The 12,654-nt window shown below is 52.5% G+C and overlaps 4 protein-coding genes across 4 annotated transcripts; 3 read left to right on the plus strand and 1 right to left on the minus strand.

The window, feature by feature from the left end:
• Window positions 1-588: 588 nt before the first annotated feature.
• LOC101757883 (ETHYLENE INSENSITIVE 3-like 5 protein) lies at window positions 589-1,953 on the plus strand. Its single transcript, XM_004954962.1, has one exon. It carries the CDS (start codon window positions 589-591, stop codon window positions 1,951-1,953), a length of 1,365 nt encoding a protein of 454 aa, XP_004955019.1.
• A 3,485-nt stretch (window positions 1,954-5,438) lies between these two features.
• LOC101758301 (pentatricopeptide repeat-containing protein At5g16860) lies at window positions 5,439-7,097 on the plus strand. The gene has a single exon (XM_004954963.1). The coding sequence runs from the start codon at window positions 5,439-5,441 to the stop codon at window positions 7,095-7,097; it is 1,659 nt and encodes a 552-aa protein (XP_004955020.1).
• A 192-nt stretch (window positions 7,098-7,289) lies between these two features.
• LOC101762604 (F-box/kelch-repeat protein At1g22040) lies at window positions 7,290-10,024 on the plus strand. Its single transcript, XM_004952808.4, has 2 exons — window positions 7,290-7,463; window positions 8,259-10,024. Exon 2 carries the CDS (start codon window positions 8,330-8,332, stop codon window positions 9,710-9,712), a length of 1,383 nt encoding a protein of 460 aa, XP_004952865.1. The 5' UTR covers window positions 7,290-7,463; window positions 8,259-8,329; the 3' UTR covers window positions 9,713-10,024.
• Window positions 10,025-11,207: 1,183 nt separating this feature from the next.
• Window positions 11,208-11,853, minus strand: LOC101758707. Its single transcript, XM_004954964.2, has one exon. The coding sequence runs from the start codon at window positions 11,767-11,769 to the stop codon at window positions 11,503-11,505; it is 267 nt and encodes an 88-aa protein (XP_004955021.1). The 5' UTR covers window positions 11,770-11,853; the 3' UTR covers window positions 11,208-11,502.
• Between the last annotated feature and the right edge of the window lie 801 nt (window positions 11,854-12,654).

The raw sequence follows: 12,654 nt of genomic DNA on the forward strand, positions 1-12,654 counted from the left end.
GGAAAAGAAAAAACGTGGCAGCTAATTTAGTACCGGTTGGTCTCCTCAACCGTTACTAAAGGACACATTTAGTGCCGGTTATTTAAATCAATACTAAAGAGGGTTCTTTAGTACCGATTTAGCAATACTCGTTGCACAAGTTTGGACCGATATGCTTTCCCTAGCGGTGTGACTACAAATTACAAATAGATAAACACATGAGCTCAATTAGCTGCAGGTGTGGCTGAAACCTAATCTCATTTCTGTTTCCTTCACCGGGCTCCATGCACGCTCCATTCCCGAGGCGGCGGCCACGTCCATTCCCTTGTCGCGACATCTATCTATCACCTGCATGCGTGAGCGCGCGTGACCCCTCTGACTTCTTCACCAGTTCCGATCGCGTGCCGGCGCAACCGTGCCGCCATTTGCCTAACGCCGTAGCTTTTAGCCACATCGATCGTCCGTATCAGATACGGCGGAGAACACACCGACTATATATAGACTCTTTTCTTTTCATTTTAGATAAAGCACTGCAGACTTATACAGAGGCACTGTCGATCTATGAATCACGGCATCCACGGCCGGCGGCATCCTTTCTCTGAGGCGGCGATGGAGCACGACGTCGCGCACGGTGGTGGTGCCGGCGGCGTCCCAGCCGGCGAAGCGTTCGAGGCGGTGCTGGATCAGCTGGAGCAGGAGGAGCTCAGCGACTCGGAGTCGGGCTCCGAGTCCATCGAGATCTCCGACCTGAAGCGCCGCATGTGGAAGGACCAGATGCTGCTCAACAAGTTGGAGGGCCGCGCCGGCGCCTTCCGGGCCGTCGGCGCCGAGGCCGGGCTGTCAAGCAGGCCGCTCGTGCTTCCTGGCGCGGGCGCGGAGGGGCTGGCGGAGGAGGAGACCCCCGATGTGCGGTGCCAGCGCAAGGCGATGCTCCGGGCGCAGGACGGCGTGCTCCGCCACATGCTCAAGATGATGGAGGCCTGCAACGCGCGCGGGTTCGTGTACGGCGTCATCGACGAGGCCGGCGAGCCCATGTCCGGCTCCTCCGACAGCCTCCGCGGCTGGTGGAAGGACAACGTCAGCTTCGACCGCGCCGGGCCCATGGCGCTCACGGTCCCCGCCGGCGAGAGCCCGCTGGGGATCGCGTCCTGCCTCCACCGCCTCCAGGACATCCAGGACAGCACCCTGGGCTCCGTGCTCTCCGCGCTCATCCAGCACTGCGAGCCCCCGCAGCGGAGCTTCCCGCTGGAGCGCGGCCTGGCGCCGCCGTGGTGGCCGACGGGGCAGGAGGTCTGGTGGGGCGCGCAGGGCGAGGTCCAGGCGCACCAGGGCGTGCCGCCGTACCGGAAGCCGCACGACCTCAAGAAGGCCTGGAAGATCAGCCTGCTCAGCGCGGTGATCAAGCACATGAACCCGCGCTTCGACCAGATGCGCAAGCTCGTGTGGCAGTCCAAGCGCCTGCAGCAGAAGATGAGCGCCAAGGAGACGGAGGTGTGGTCGAAGATCCTCAGGCAGGAGGAGGTGCTCAGCCGCCGCCTCAAGACCTCGCTGCAGATCACGCCCCTCGACAACGACGACGACGACGACGGCCTGGAGGACGTGGTCGGCCGTGCGCACGACAAGCGCAAGCGCGAGCTGATCAGCACATCAAGAGACAACAGCTGGAGCAGCGGCAGCGGCGGCAGCAGAGGAGGGAGCGGGGAGCTGGCCGTCATGCTGCCGGAGTTGGCCGCCCTCGTGGCGGCGGATGACGAGAGCCGCCTGAGCCCGATCGACGAGCTCGTGAAGCTGTACTGCAGCCACGCGCCTGCTGATCAGGGCGGCGGCGGCCATCCGGAGAGCGGCGCCGTCGCCGTGGTGCCTCCCGTGGAGCTGGACATGTTCAGCGCCGGCGTCGTGCCGCCGGACGTGCCGTTCGATCTGATCGGGAGCTGCTCGGGGCTGGATGACGTGTTCCTACTGATGCTGGACTGAGTTAATTACCGTGGCGGCGGCCCACGCGGTAGGCCCCGCTGGGCGGGAAGGAGTGAGGTGGCGCGTTTCTGATGGATGCTAGATTCCATTTCTTCTGAGCTTATCGCGATTTTTTTAGGAAATGGAATTTTTATTCCGACCTCTTTCATTGAGACTGAGAACTTTCAAAAAGCAATACCAATGAACAAAATGATGAAATTAATTACAACTAAGCTTATTAGATGATACAGTCGTGGTTGGCGCAAACTTCCATAGCTGTAGTCTCCAACATACGACATGCTGGCTTCAAACTCGATCTGTCCTTATCCTGTCTCAGCCTCCGACCGATTGAGAACGAGCTTTCAAAAAGTGATACCAGCAAACAAAACGACGAGACCAATTACAAACTAAGCCTAGTACACCCGTAGTTGGCGCAAACCTCCATAGCCACAATCTCCAACATACAACATGCCTGCTTCAAACTCGATTGTCCTTCTCCTTTTGAAGGATTATCCAGAACCGTGTCCAATAAATGGCCTGAAAATAAGAATATAATCTTTTCTTATCAAAAATCGCATCATTGCGGCACAACCAAATAGATAAAAAAATTGCACATACACCCACACAAACTTGAGGTCGCATTTTCCAGTTTATTTGTTGGAGGCTGTAACGTGTGAGTAATCGATTGATGTAACGTGTGAGTAATCAATTGATGTTTGGTAACGTCGACGGGGTAAACTCATGATGAACACATTTATTTCGAAATTACTAAACTGCAATTGCCAAATCTACCTGAATCACGATTCAAAAATTGTGCCCATGAATCTTGACCCCATTTTCTCCACGTGTCTTATATCACCATCGCATCCTGCACCCAATCGTGTGGTAGCGCTAAAACAAATTATGTGATGGATTTGATGTCAGTGGGATTTTAATTTATAATGAGCTTAGAAGAAATTGGTCAGGGACGGTCGCATGATAAGGATCCTTCTTAGGGTACTCTCTTCTTTCCATGGAGCTAGTAGGGGGGCTTGAGCCCCCCTGCCCCAACGCAAAATCCTGCACACAATCCTGTGGTGGCGCTAAAAAAAGTATAGTGATCGATTTGGTATTAGTGAAATTTTAATTTATAACAAGCTTAAAAGAATTGGTTAGAGACGGTCGCACGATAAGGAGTTTAGGGTGCTCTCTTCTTTAGAGCTTGTTGGTCAGCGGCGGCCACCCCAGAGCCCACCGCCAACGGGCTTTCCTGGCCGCCGTCGGCGGCACCCCTTTCTCCTTCCTGCTTCCCTCCCTCCCTTTTCCCCTTTCCTCCTCTCTCATTTTCCATCTCTTCCTTTCTAGATCTGGATCTCGCTGGTGGTGATCCTGGGCGACGGCACTCGACTGCAGGGCTGCTGCGCATGGCCTTGCGTTGGATGTGCCTCGCGGCCGTGCGCGGGCGACAGGAGGCGGCCATGGCTGGCCTTTGTTGGGCTGCGGCTCGCGGGTAGGCATGGGCGGCGGCATGCTGCTGTGCCGCCGCGCGGCCGTGCGCGGGCGACGACGGGTAGCCATGGTCGGCGTTGCGCGGGCTGCGGCTCGCGGCTGTGCACGAGCGGCGGCGTGCCGGACCTAAGGTCTCCGGCGAGGTGAATGACGGCCACCATGGCACCGTGGCCGACCGTGGTGACATCGCTAGCGATGGTGGTGCTGAAGAGTGGGCTTGGTGGCTGTGGCATGTGTGGGCGGCGGGCTGTGTTGGCTATGCTATGCAGCTTGATCTCCCGGCGTCCTCTCTCCTTCCCACCGGGATGCTTCTCTTGCTCATGGTGATGATGACGTTGTCATGCAGGAGCTTCGAGCGGAAGCTCTACTCGATTGTTGTATCGTATCAACAACGGCGACGCTACTTTGGCGTCGTTTCCCTCCTTGTCGTGTCAGTGGTCCTCCGGGTGAAAATCAGACTCCAGCTCACCGGATGCACGGTGACGACATCTTTGATAATGTGTTCTCCTTGAAGACGTCGCCTTGTAGGCCTTCTTGACCGGCTTTCATTGTCTAGGCGGAGTCCATCTGCACGACAAGAGGTTCGGCGAGCAAGAGAAACAAGTTTGTTGACAGAACGATTCCAACATCAAAGTTTCTAAGCAGACAGAGATGTGATAGTTTGGTGCTGCATAAAGAAAATGTAAGGTTGAAACATGGCCGAAGAATAAGATTGAAGCTTAGTCTTCTAATTTTCTATCTTTGTCTTAGAGTTATCTTTCTTGTATTTTTGAGCTCTTCATTTTTTAGTTTAGAGTCTAAGAACTCTTATAACTTTTGGTTGTATATATTCACAATGTGAATACAGTAGACTGGATTTTATCCTTTATCTTAAAAAAATAGAGCTCGTAGGTGGGCTTTGAGCCCCCTGCCCCCGCGCTGCTACCTCCTGTTCTTGGTAGCAACGAGATATACAATGGTAAAATTGGATGTCAAGTAGACGTACAAAAAGGTGACACCACTTATTGCAATGAAAGAATAACAAGAATAACAAGTAGACTGAGAGAACAGATAGGGTAGGGGAATGAAGTGTTATGTAGCTAACAACGCAAAGAGAGGAGGTTGCTACATTTGAAGAAGATGAAAAAACGCAAGAAAAAGGCATTTGGAAGAAAGTTGGATAGTAGAGATACGGACTACGAAGGATGAAACATTTAGACAATTGTGTAATAGTATATCTCTTCGATTTTTTACTTGATGATAATATCATTATATTATCTTTGAGGTAAATATTGATCATTATGAAATTCCAACAATGACGGCGGTTTGGATAATGGCCATTTCAAGGATATATGACAGGAAGTGAACCATGTGATAATAGTGGCGGTAGTTGCATTTGCAATGCATACATTAAATAATACTAGTACATATTATGTTGTATCGATATATCAAAAGTTCAACGCACGAGTATTTTATATATAGTCATTTGAATATCAAATTTTGTACTACCAATATCTTCTGTGTGAAGACACAAAAAATTGCAGTTGATCCAGCCCCGTCCCGGTCTATTTTTCATCTTAAGTTCAAAACCACTGTAAATTACCGGACCAAGAAAATTTTCGGTTAGTGTTCAAAAAATCAGTTCCGATTGATTGTAATACTAATTAAATTACACCCAGTTTGTGTCTTTCCACCGGTAAAAATAAAATCTCCTCCATAGAGAGACCATAATGTTTCACTTTCAGTTCTTTAAAAGAACAATCTTCAGTTCTTTAAAAGAACAATCTCCATAGAAGATGGATGCTTAGCTTTGCAGTCTTACTGCTGTGATCAGTTTACTAGTCAAGTGGGTATGGGAGTTGTTCTCGGCAAGTTTCATTTTACTTTACATGTCTTTTTTCCCCTTACCAAAACAATATACAGGTGAAAATTAATACAAAGATCCCAAACACGCAGTTAGCCTCCAATATACTCCAGTTGCAGTCCTTTTCGTTCGCGTAGAAACCAGCATCTCCATCCTTCACGCTGTAGCACAGCACATGATCCTGCGGAGGCTGGTGTCTCTGATCCTCGACGCCGCCCGGCCGCGCGCTGATGCCACCGCGGCGGCGCACGCGGCCGCCGTCAAAGCCGGCCACGCGGCGGACGTCTTCCTCTCCAACCACCTCATCGTCTCCTACGCCGGGTCCGGCCTCCTCGAGGCCGCGCGGAGGGTGTTCGACGAAATGCCGCGCCGGAACCTCGTGTCGTGGTCGGCTCTCATCTCGTGCTGCGCTCGCGCGGGGAGGCCGGAGCTGGCTCTGGAGCTCTTCGCTCGGATGGAAGGCGCGCGGCCGAACGAGCACGTCTACGCCAGCGTGGCGCGCTCCTGCGCCGCCCTGCGCGCCCTCGCGGCGGGCGCGCAGGTGCACGCCCACGCCGTCAAGAGCGGGTTCCTCGGCGCGTCCTTCGTGTCCAACTCCATCGTGTCGATGTACATGAAGTGCGGATGCTTCGATCAAGGGTATGACGTCTTCGCGACGCTCGCGGAACCAACCGTCGTGTCGTACAACGCCGTGATCTCCGGCCTGGCGGCGAGCTCCCGACCGGAGAAGGGCTTGGAGATGTTCAGGCTTATGAAGCTGCGGGGCCTGCGTCCTGACAGGTTCTCATACGCTGCTGCTCTTGGAATCTGCTGCGATTTGGAGAATCCTAACATTGGAGCAGCACTGCATTGCGACACTATCAAGATCGGCCTGGGCGTCACTGCTTTCGTGGGCAATGTCATCCTGGACATGTGCTCGAAACATGGCACAATCGCTGAGGCGGAGCAAGTGTTCTTATCTGTGGAAGAGAAGGATGCAGTCACCTGGAACACCTACACCGCCGCACACTCGCGGCGTGGCGGCCACATGGAAGCTCTTAAGCTAATCAAGGACATGCTGGACACAAACGTCCGCCCTGACAACTTCACGCACGCCAGCGCCCTCGCGGCGTGCGCGGAGCTCTCTCTGATCCGCCACGGCAGGCAAGTCCACTGCCACCTCATCAGAAGCCGAGAAGACGCCGATGTCGCCGTGGGCAATGCGGTCATCAGCATGTACGCAAGGTGCGGTCACATGGTGCTTGCAGCTCGCGCCTTCGATCAGCTGCGACGCCCGAACTTGTGTTCGTGGAACACGCTGGTCTCTGGGTTCAGCAAACAGGGCCACGCCAAGGAAGCCGTCGAAGCCTTCGAGCGGATGAAGGAAGCCGGGATCGCTCCGGACTCAGTGACATTCACCGGCCTCCTAGCCGCCTGCAACCATGCCGGATCGGTCAGCCAAGGCATGGAGTACTTCAGCTCCATGAGCGGGACGTACGGCGTCTCGCCCGGAGCCGAGCACGTCTCCTGCGTCATCGATCTCCTGGGCAGGGCCGGGAGGTTGAAGGAGGCGGAAGACATTGTCCTGGCGTCCGCGTTCCGGGATGATCCTGTTGTTCTGGGCAGCCTGCTCTCGGCCAGCAGGGTCCACGGAGACACGGGCGTCGGCGAGAGGGCCGCCGGGAGGCTGCTGGCGCTCGGGCCGGCGACGGGTTCGCCGTACGCGCTGCTGGCGCACCTGAACGCCTCGGGCGGGCGGTGGGACGGCGCCGCGGGGGCGTGGCGGATGCTGCGAAAGGACCGCGCGGCGGCGAGGAAGAAAGACGCCGGCCGCAGCGTGGTCGATTTCGGATAAAGCGATGCTGCCCAGCAGGCAGAGGCCGTTACGAATCGTGCCGGCCGGCTAACGGCGCTGCGCACCGTCAGATGGAATCCGTGACTGACTCCGTCTCCGTGTCGGGGCAAGGCGCCGTTCGCACGCAAAGGCGGACGGGACGGGCGGGATTCGTATTCCCGTCCGGCCCTCCACGACCTCTCCTCTCCTGGCCTTCCTGGGTTCCACCAACCCGCCCCCCTTGGCCTCATTGCCTGCCGACACGGCGACGCGGCGAGCGCTCGCCCAAGGCCGCGGGGCTACCCCTGGATCGTCTGCTCCTGGACGCTCGCCCTCCCCTGCTCTGCTCCTCAAGCCCCCATCGGAGATCCGCGCTGGCGTTTCACGGTAAGCCCGGCCCTAATTTCTTATGGGATCGAGGAATTAGCCGCCGTGTTTAGGTTTGGATTTTGTGAGGAGTTCAGGCCTTGAGGGCTGAATCGGTACTGGCAGAACACGTTACACGTGCCGTGCTCTGTCAATTTGGAAACCCTTTGCTGTCAATTCCATGGTCTGAACTCTGGAACCGCGGATGGGATTTTTCGGGATTTGGGGATTGAATTCATGGTCTTGTATGAGGTTTTTGGCATTGGAGTCGTTAGGTACCAGTAAAATTAGACAATAAAATAGCATATGTTACTATGTATGTTATGATTATTATTATTTTTTTTTGAGAAGAGGGCATCTCCCATTTCCATTTCATCAACGGAAATAACAGTTTGTTCGATACCAGACAGAAAGAAAGAGATCTGTGCTAGACTATCCAACCTCGATGTATGTTATTGATTCTTCTTTCAATGTTGCCAAAGCCAAAATTCCATATGGTTACAAGCTCATTCTTGTTCATTAGTGTGTGGGGGATTTGCCACTCATTGTCTCAATAATGACCTAGTGTGCTTAGGGCTGCATGCCGATTGTACAATCGACTGTCGGATCCTTAAACACATTGCACTTGAATGCTGCTGCCTTTCACAAAAAAAAAAGGTTTGCAGAATGTGCTCATTTCCAAGTATTTGCTCACTTCATTGGAAGTCTTGTTTATGGTGCTGAAAATGTTGATGGCTTCTTACTACCTATAGATATGCGCTACTATGTTCTCAGATTTGTGATGAAGCTCATACAATTCCTATTTTCCAAACCCAGGTTCAGCGTTTATTGATGGATTAGAGATGTAAAACTGCATCAATTATTGAATTTGAAGAAAAGAAGTTGAGATGGGCTCCATTCTAAGTGCTACAGGTAGTGCTACTGCTAAGTCCATGGATCGGCATGAAACATCTGGAACAGATCCTAATAAGAGGGTGAAGGTATCTGCTTATGAGTATGGGATGAACCGGAGGATCATTCCGACCCTTCCTGATGAGCTGTCGTTCCAAATTCTGGCAAGGTTACCACTGATTCATTACCTAAATTTGAAGATGGTTTGCAGAGCTTGGAAGGCAGCAATCACCAGTCATGAACTTTCCCAGCTGAGGAGAGAGCTTGGTGTAACTGAAGAATGGTTGTATATCCTGAGCAAAGTTGAGGCAAATAAGCTCGATTGGTATGCCCTCGATCCATTGTTTCAGAAATGGCAGAGATTGCCACCGATGCCTTCTTTCGTCAATGAGGAGGAATCGAATAGGACGGGATCTTCTGGGTTCCGGATGTGGAATGTTGTGGGCTCAAGCATTAGGATTGCTGATTTCGTGAGGAGCTGGTTCTGGCGCAGGAATGGTTTGGACCAAATGCCCTTTTGTGGTTGCTCAGTGGGTGTTGCTGATGGTTCCTTGTATGTCGTTGGGGGGTTTTCCAAAGCTGTTGCCCTGAACTGCGTATGGAGATATGATCCTTTTCTCAATTTGTGGGAGGAAGCAAGCCCAATGATGACTGGCCGGGCTTTCTGCAAGGCAACATTCTTGAATGGCAAGTTATATGTAGTTGGTGGAGTCAGCAGGGGTCGGAATGGCTTGCTTCCCCTGCGTTCAGCTGAGGTGTTTGATCCAAAAACTGGACTGTGGAGCGAGCTACCAGAAATGCCTTTCGCGAAAGCACAGGTACTCCCCACAGCTTTCTTGGCTGATGTGCTGAAGCCTATTGCCACAGGAATGGCACCCTACAAGGGTAAACTATATGTTCCTCAGAGCTTGTACTCGTGGCCATTTTTTTTTGACATCGGTGGCGAGATCTATGACCCGGAACTGAACTCTTGGTCAACGATGCCAGATGGTCTCGGCGATGGATGGCCAGCAAGGCAGGCAGGCACGAAACTGGGTATCGTGATCGATGATAAACTTTATACCTTGGAGCCTTCCAGCTCTTTGGATAGCGGCCAGATAAAAAGATACAACTCTGAGGAGGACACATGGGTAGCTATCACGCCACAGGTTCCGGTTAATGATTTCACTGATGCAGAGGCCCCTTATTTACTCGCTGGCCTCCGTGGAAGGCTCCACGTCATAACAAAGGTGGCGAACAATACTCTTCAAGTTATGCAGGCTGTGGTGCAGAATAGCGCAGACAACAGGGCATCCGAAGAAAATGTGCTATGGACCCCCGTGGCTTCCAGGAACTTTGGGACGGCTGAGCTTGTTAGCTGCCAGGTTCTTGATGTTTAAGATGATGATCAACATTTACCCCTGTAGAGCATATGTTTGGCCTAGATGTCATACTATGGGGCTATCGTTTTAGCTAGCAAACATATAATTTTTCCCCCTTGTGTGTGTGTGTGTGTGTGGAGAAGGGCTTTAATTTGACATGGAGCCGTGGCGAGAGAACAATTACAGGTTTTCAGATATGTATAAGTTGACTCAGCTGCTGGAAACCTGTGTCATTACAGGTATTCAGAAATGTGTAAGTTAACTGATGGGAACCTGTGTATAGTCATACAATCGGCATGGTTAATGTACAGTGATCGATTATAAGCTTCTGTTGGCATGTTTCTGATCATGTACTTCATTGCGGAGGCGGCTGTTCTTCCCTGTTTTCTGGTTTCCTTTTCCAGTGGACACACCTGTACCTTGCACAGCTGCACTCCCACTGACCTTGAAAAGAAAAAAAAATTGTTGCAAAGGCCCTCACGGCACGGCTCCCCGACGCGACAGCTGGGACTGGGAGGATCCGGTTCTCCTATCCGTGCCTTTGACATGTTGCTGAATCCTCCTCCTCTGACTTTCGGTTTCAGTTTGCAACTACCAAACCTTGCTGATGCCGACCGACTCGACAAGCAAGTAGGGTTCAGCATGAGAGCATGGTGTGCAGATCGGGGATCTGCCAGCATACCGGTTGCGAAACCTGGACAAGCAAAGCAGCGTCAGCTGTGGCGACTTTTTGGGTGCCCAATGCGGCGGCCGGCCGTACGTGCGCTTCCTTTGTTCACTCTGGTTGGTGGGTGCAGTGGACGACGCAATGTCAGCCGGCACAGGGAAGAAAATGCGATCGATTGAGAGAGCGCGTCTGGATGGCGTCCACAAGCTTTCGTTACTCGCGCAGGCTTGGCGCCGGCGGAGGTCACGTCACGCGTGACGAATGGAGCGATGGTTAACTGTTCGTTGGGCTGAGTTCGGCCCCGTTGACCGGCACAAATATGGAAGCTTACAGAGGGCAAAGGTGCGTGAGGTGGTAGCGTCGGCTGATATAGCAAACGCGAAGTCTGGCAAAGATGTAACAATATGCCCGGTTTTTGAACTGATAATTGCCGAGCTGCAAGCCTGCAACTAGCAGTACCGTATCTGTTTCTACCTAATACTAGCTCCATATCCAATTGATGAGAACCAGACGCTTTCATTTTTGCTTCAATATCTTCATAAGGTGTGAGGTAATATAATAGGAAAAAAGAGAGGAAAGAAGAGTGTAGGCGAGTATGTTTGCTGGCTCCTCTTTGTACCCGAGTCCAACAAGGCCTGATGATCACCTTGACATATATTTTTTTTAAGAGGATCACCTTGAGATTAAGTGTACTTAACTTGCACGTTACATAAAACATGTTCTAATCGTCGTAAGCCAGGAAGGCAAACGAGTAAACAACATTCTAGCTGAAGCCTGAAGTGGAATGAAGAAGAAACAAGACATACACACAAGTCACAGCATGTACTGTAGACTGGAGAGCTCGGAAAGAGTTGTAAGGACTTTAATTAGGAAGGAATTTCTACGCATTTCTGTCTGTCGTTTCCCGTAACCACGGTGAGTAACAAGTGAAACAACATGATCGTCATCAAGCGAGTTAGACGCTCGATTATCAAGAAAGAAAGAACAAAAAAAGAAGGAAAGAACAAGTTATATACTGCTGCTGCTGCTGCTGACCAAACTAGTAGAATGTAGATAGTATACGTGCTTCGTCTCACGACGACCGGTTGATCGATCGGCAATGGCGGCTGCAGATGCGCGCACAGCTGAATGCCTGAATCCATCAGGCAGAAGCTCCTACGGTGGTCTCACTCGACGCGGCCGCTTTGGGATGCACCTTCTTCTTGACGAGCCCGAACAGCCCTCCTCCCCTGCCGCTGCCGCTGCCGCTGCCGCTGCCGCTGCCGCCGCTGCTCGTGGCGTCCTTCTTCTCGCCGGAGCCCCCCTTTCTCTTCCTCTCCTCGGCGGCCTTCATGCGCCGCAGCTTCTCCTTGCAGGCGTTCCTGAGCACGTAGGCCTCCACGAAGTCCCCTCCCATCATGGACGCCATCGCATGCAGACTACTCTTCCTCTGCAACAACTGAACCGGGGATTCTTTCTTCTTCGATCGATCTCCTCTGCTCAAGTGTGTACAACAAGCTGCCAGCTGGCGTAGCACGAGTTCGCGCTCGCCTTGAGCCGTGTGAGCAGGCTTGAGGCGCGTGCCCGCTAGCTCTTTTACGTAGGGGTGTTTGGATAAGAGGTGTTAAACTTTAACAGTGTCACATCGGATGTTCGGATGCTAATTAGGAGAACTAAATATGAGCTAATTATAAAACTAATTGCAGAACCCTGTGCTAATTCGCGAGACGAATCTATTAAGCCTAATTAATCCATGATTAGTAAATGGTTACTGTAGCATCACATTATCAAATCATGGACTAATTAGGCTTAATAGATTCATCTCGCGAATTATACTCCATCTGTGCAATTAGTTTTGTAATTAATCCATGTTTAATACTTCTAATTAGCATCCAAACATCCGATGTGACGGATGTTAAACTTTAACACCTTCTTACCAAACAGGCCCATAGCAGGCTGCAGTGTGAGGAGCAGGGGCGTAGCGTAGACTTGGCACGTGAGCAAGCAGGAGCGAGGAAACTGACAAGGGGACGGTACGAAGACTGCAAGCTCGGTTGCTTGGGGCGCGCGCGCACGTCACGCGTGACGCACTGGCACCGTGCCCGTACCGCGCACAAGCCTCTCCCCCCGTGCAACGCCGCGGTCGCGCTCCGTCTCCGTCTCCGGATCAAGCACCGGGTCGGCTCTCCAGCCTCCTCTGCCGTCGCGACTCGCGAGCCACTCCCGTTGGATCGTTCGTTCCGGTGGCGGAGAAACGCGGTGGAAGGTGTGCTCCGCTCCGCACGGCGCACTTCAGGTTCTTGGTCCTCGGGGC

This window comes from Setaria italica, chromosome I, assembly GCF_000263155.2.
Source record: "Setaria italica strain Yugu1 chromosome I, Setaria_italica_v2.0, whole genome shotgun sequence".
Taxonomy (NCBI): domain Eukaryota; kingdom Viridiplantae; phylum Streptophyta; class Magnoliopsida; order Poales; family Poaceae; genus Setaria; species Setaria italica.

Bases quoted from the DNA above. Each gene is read 5' to 3' on its own strand.
- LOC101762604 (XM_004952808.4), top strand. From the start codon at position 8,330: ATGGGCTCCATTCTAAGTGCTACAGGTAGTGCTACTGCTAAGTCCATG.
- LOC101757883 (XM_004954962.1), top strand. From the start codon at position 589: ATGGAGCACGACGTCGCGCACGGTGGTGGTGCCGGCGGCGTCCCAGCC.
- LOC101758301 (XM_004954963.1), top strand. From the start codon at position 5,439: ATGATCCTGCGGAGGCTGGTGTCTCTGATCCTCGACGCCGCCCGGCCG.
- LOC101758707 (XM_004954964.2), bottom strand. From the start codon at position 11,769: ATGGCGTCCATGATGGGAGGGGACTTCGTGGAGGCCTACGTGCTCAGG.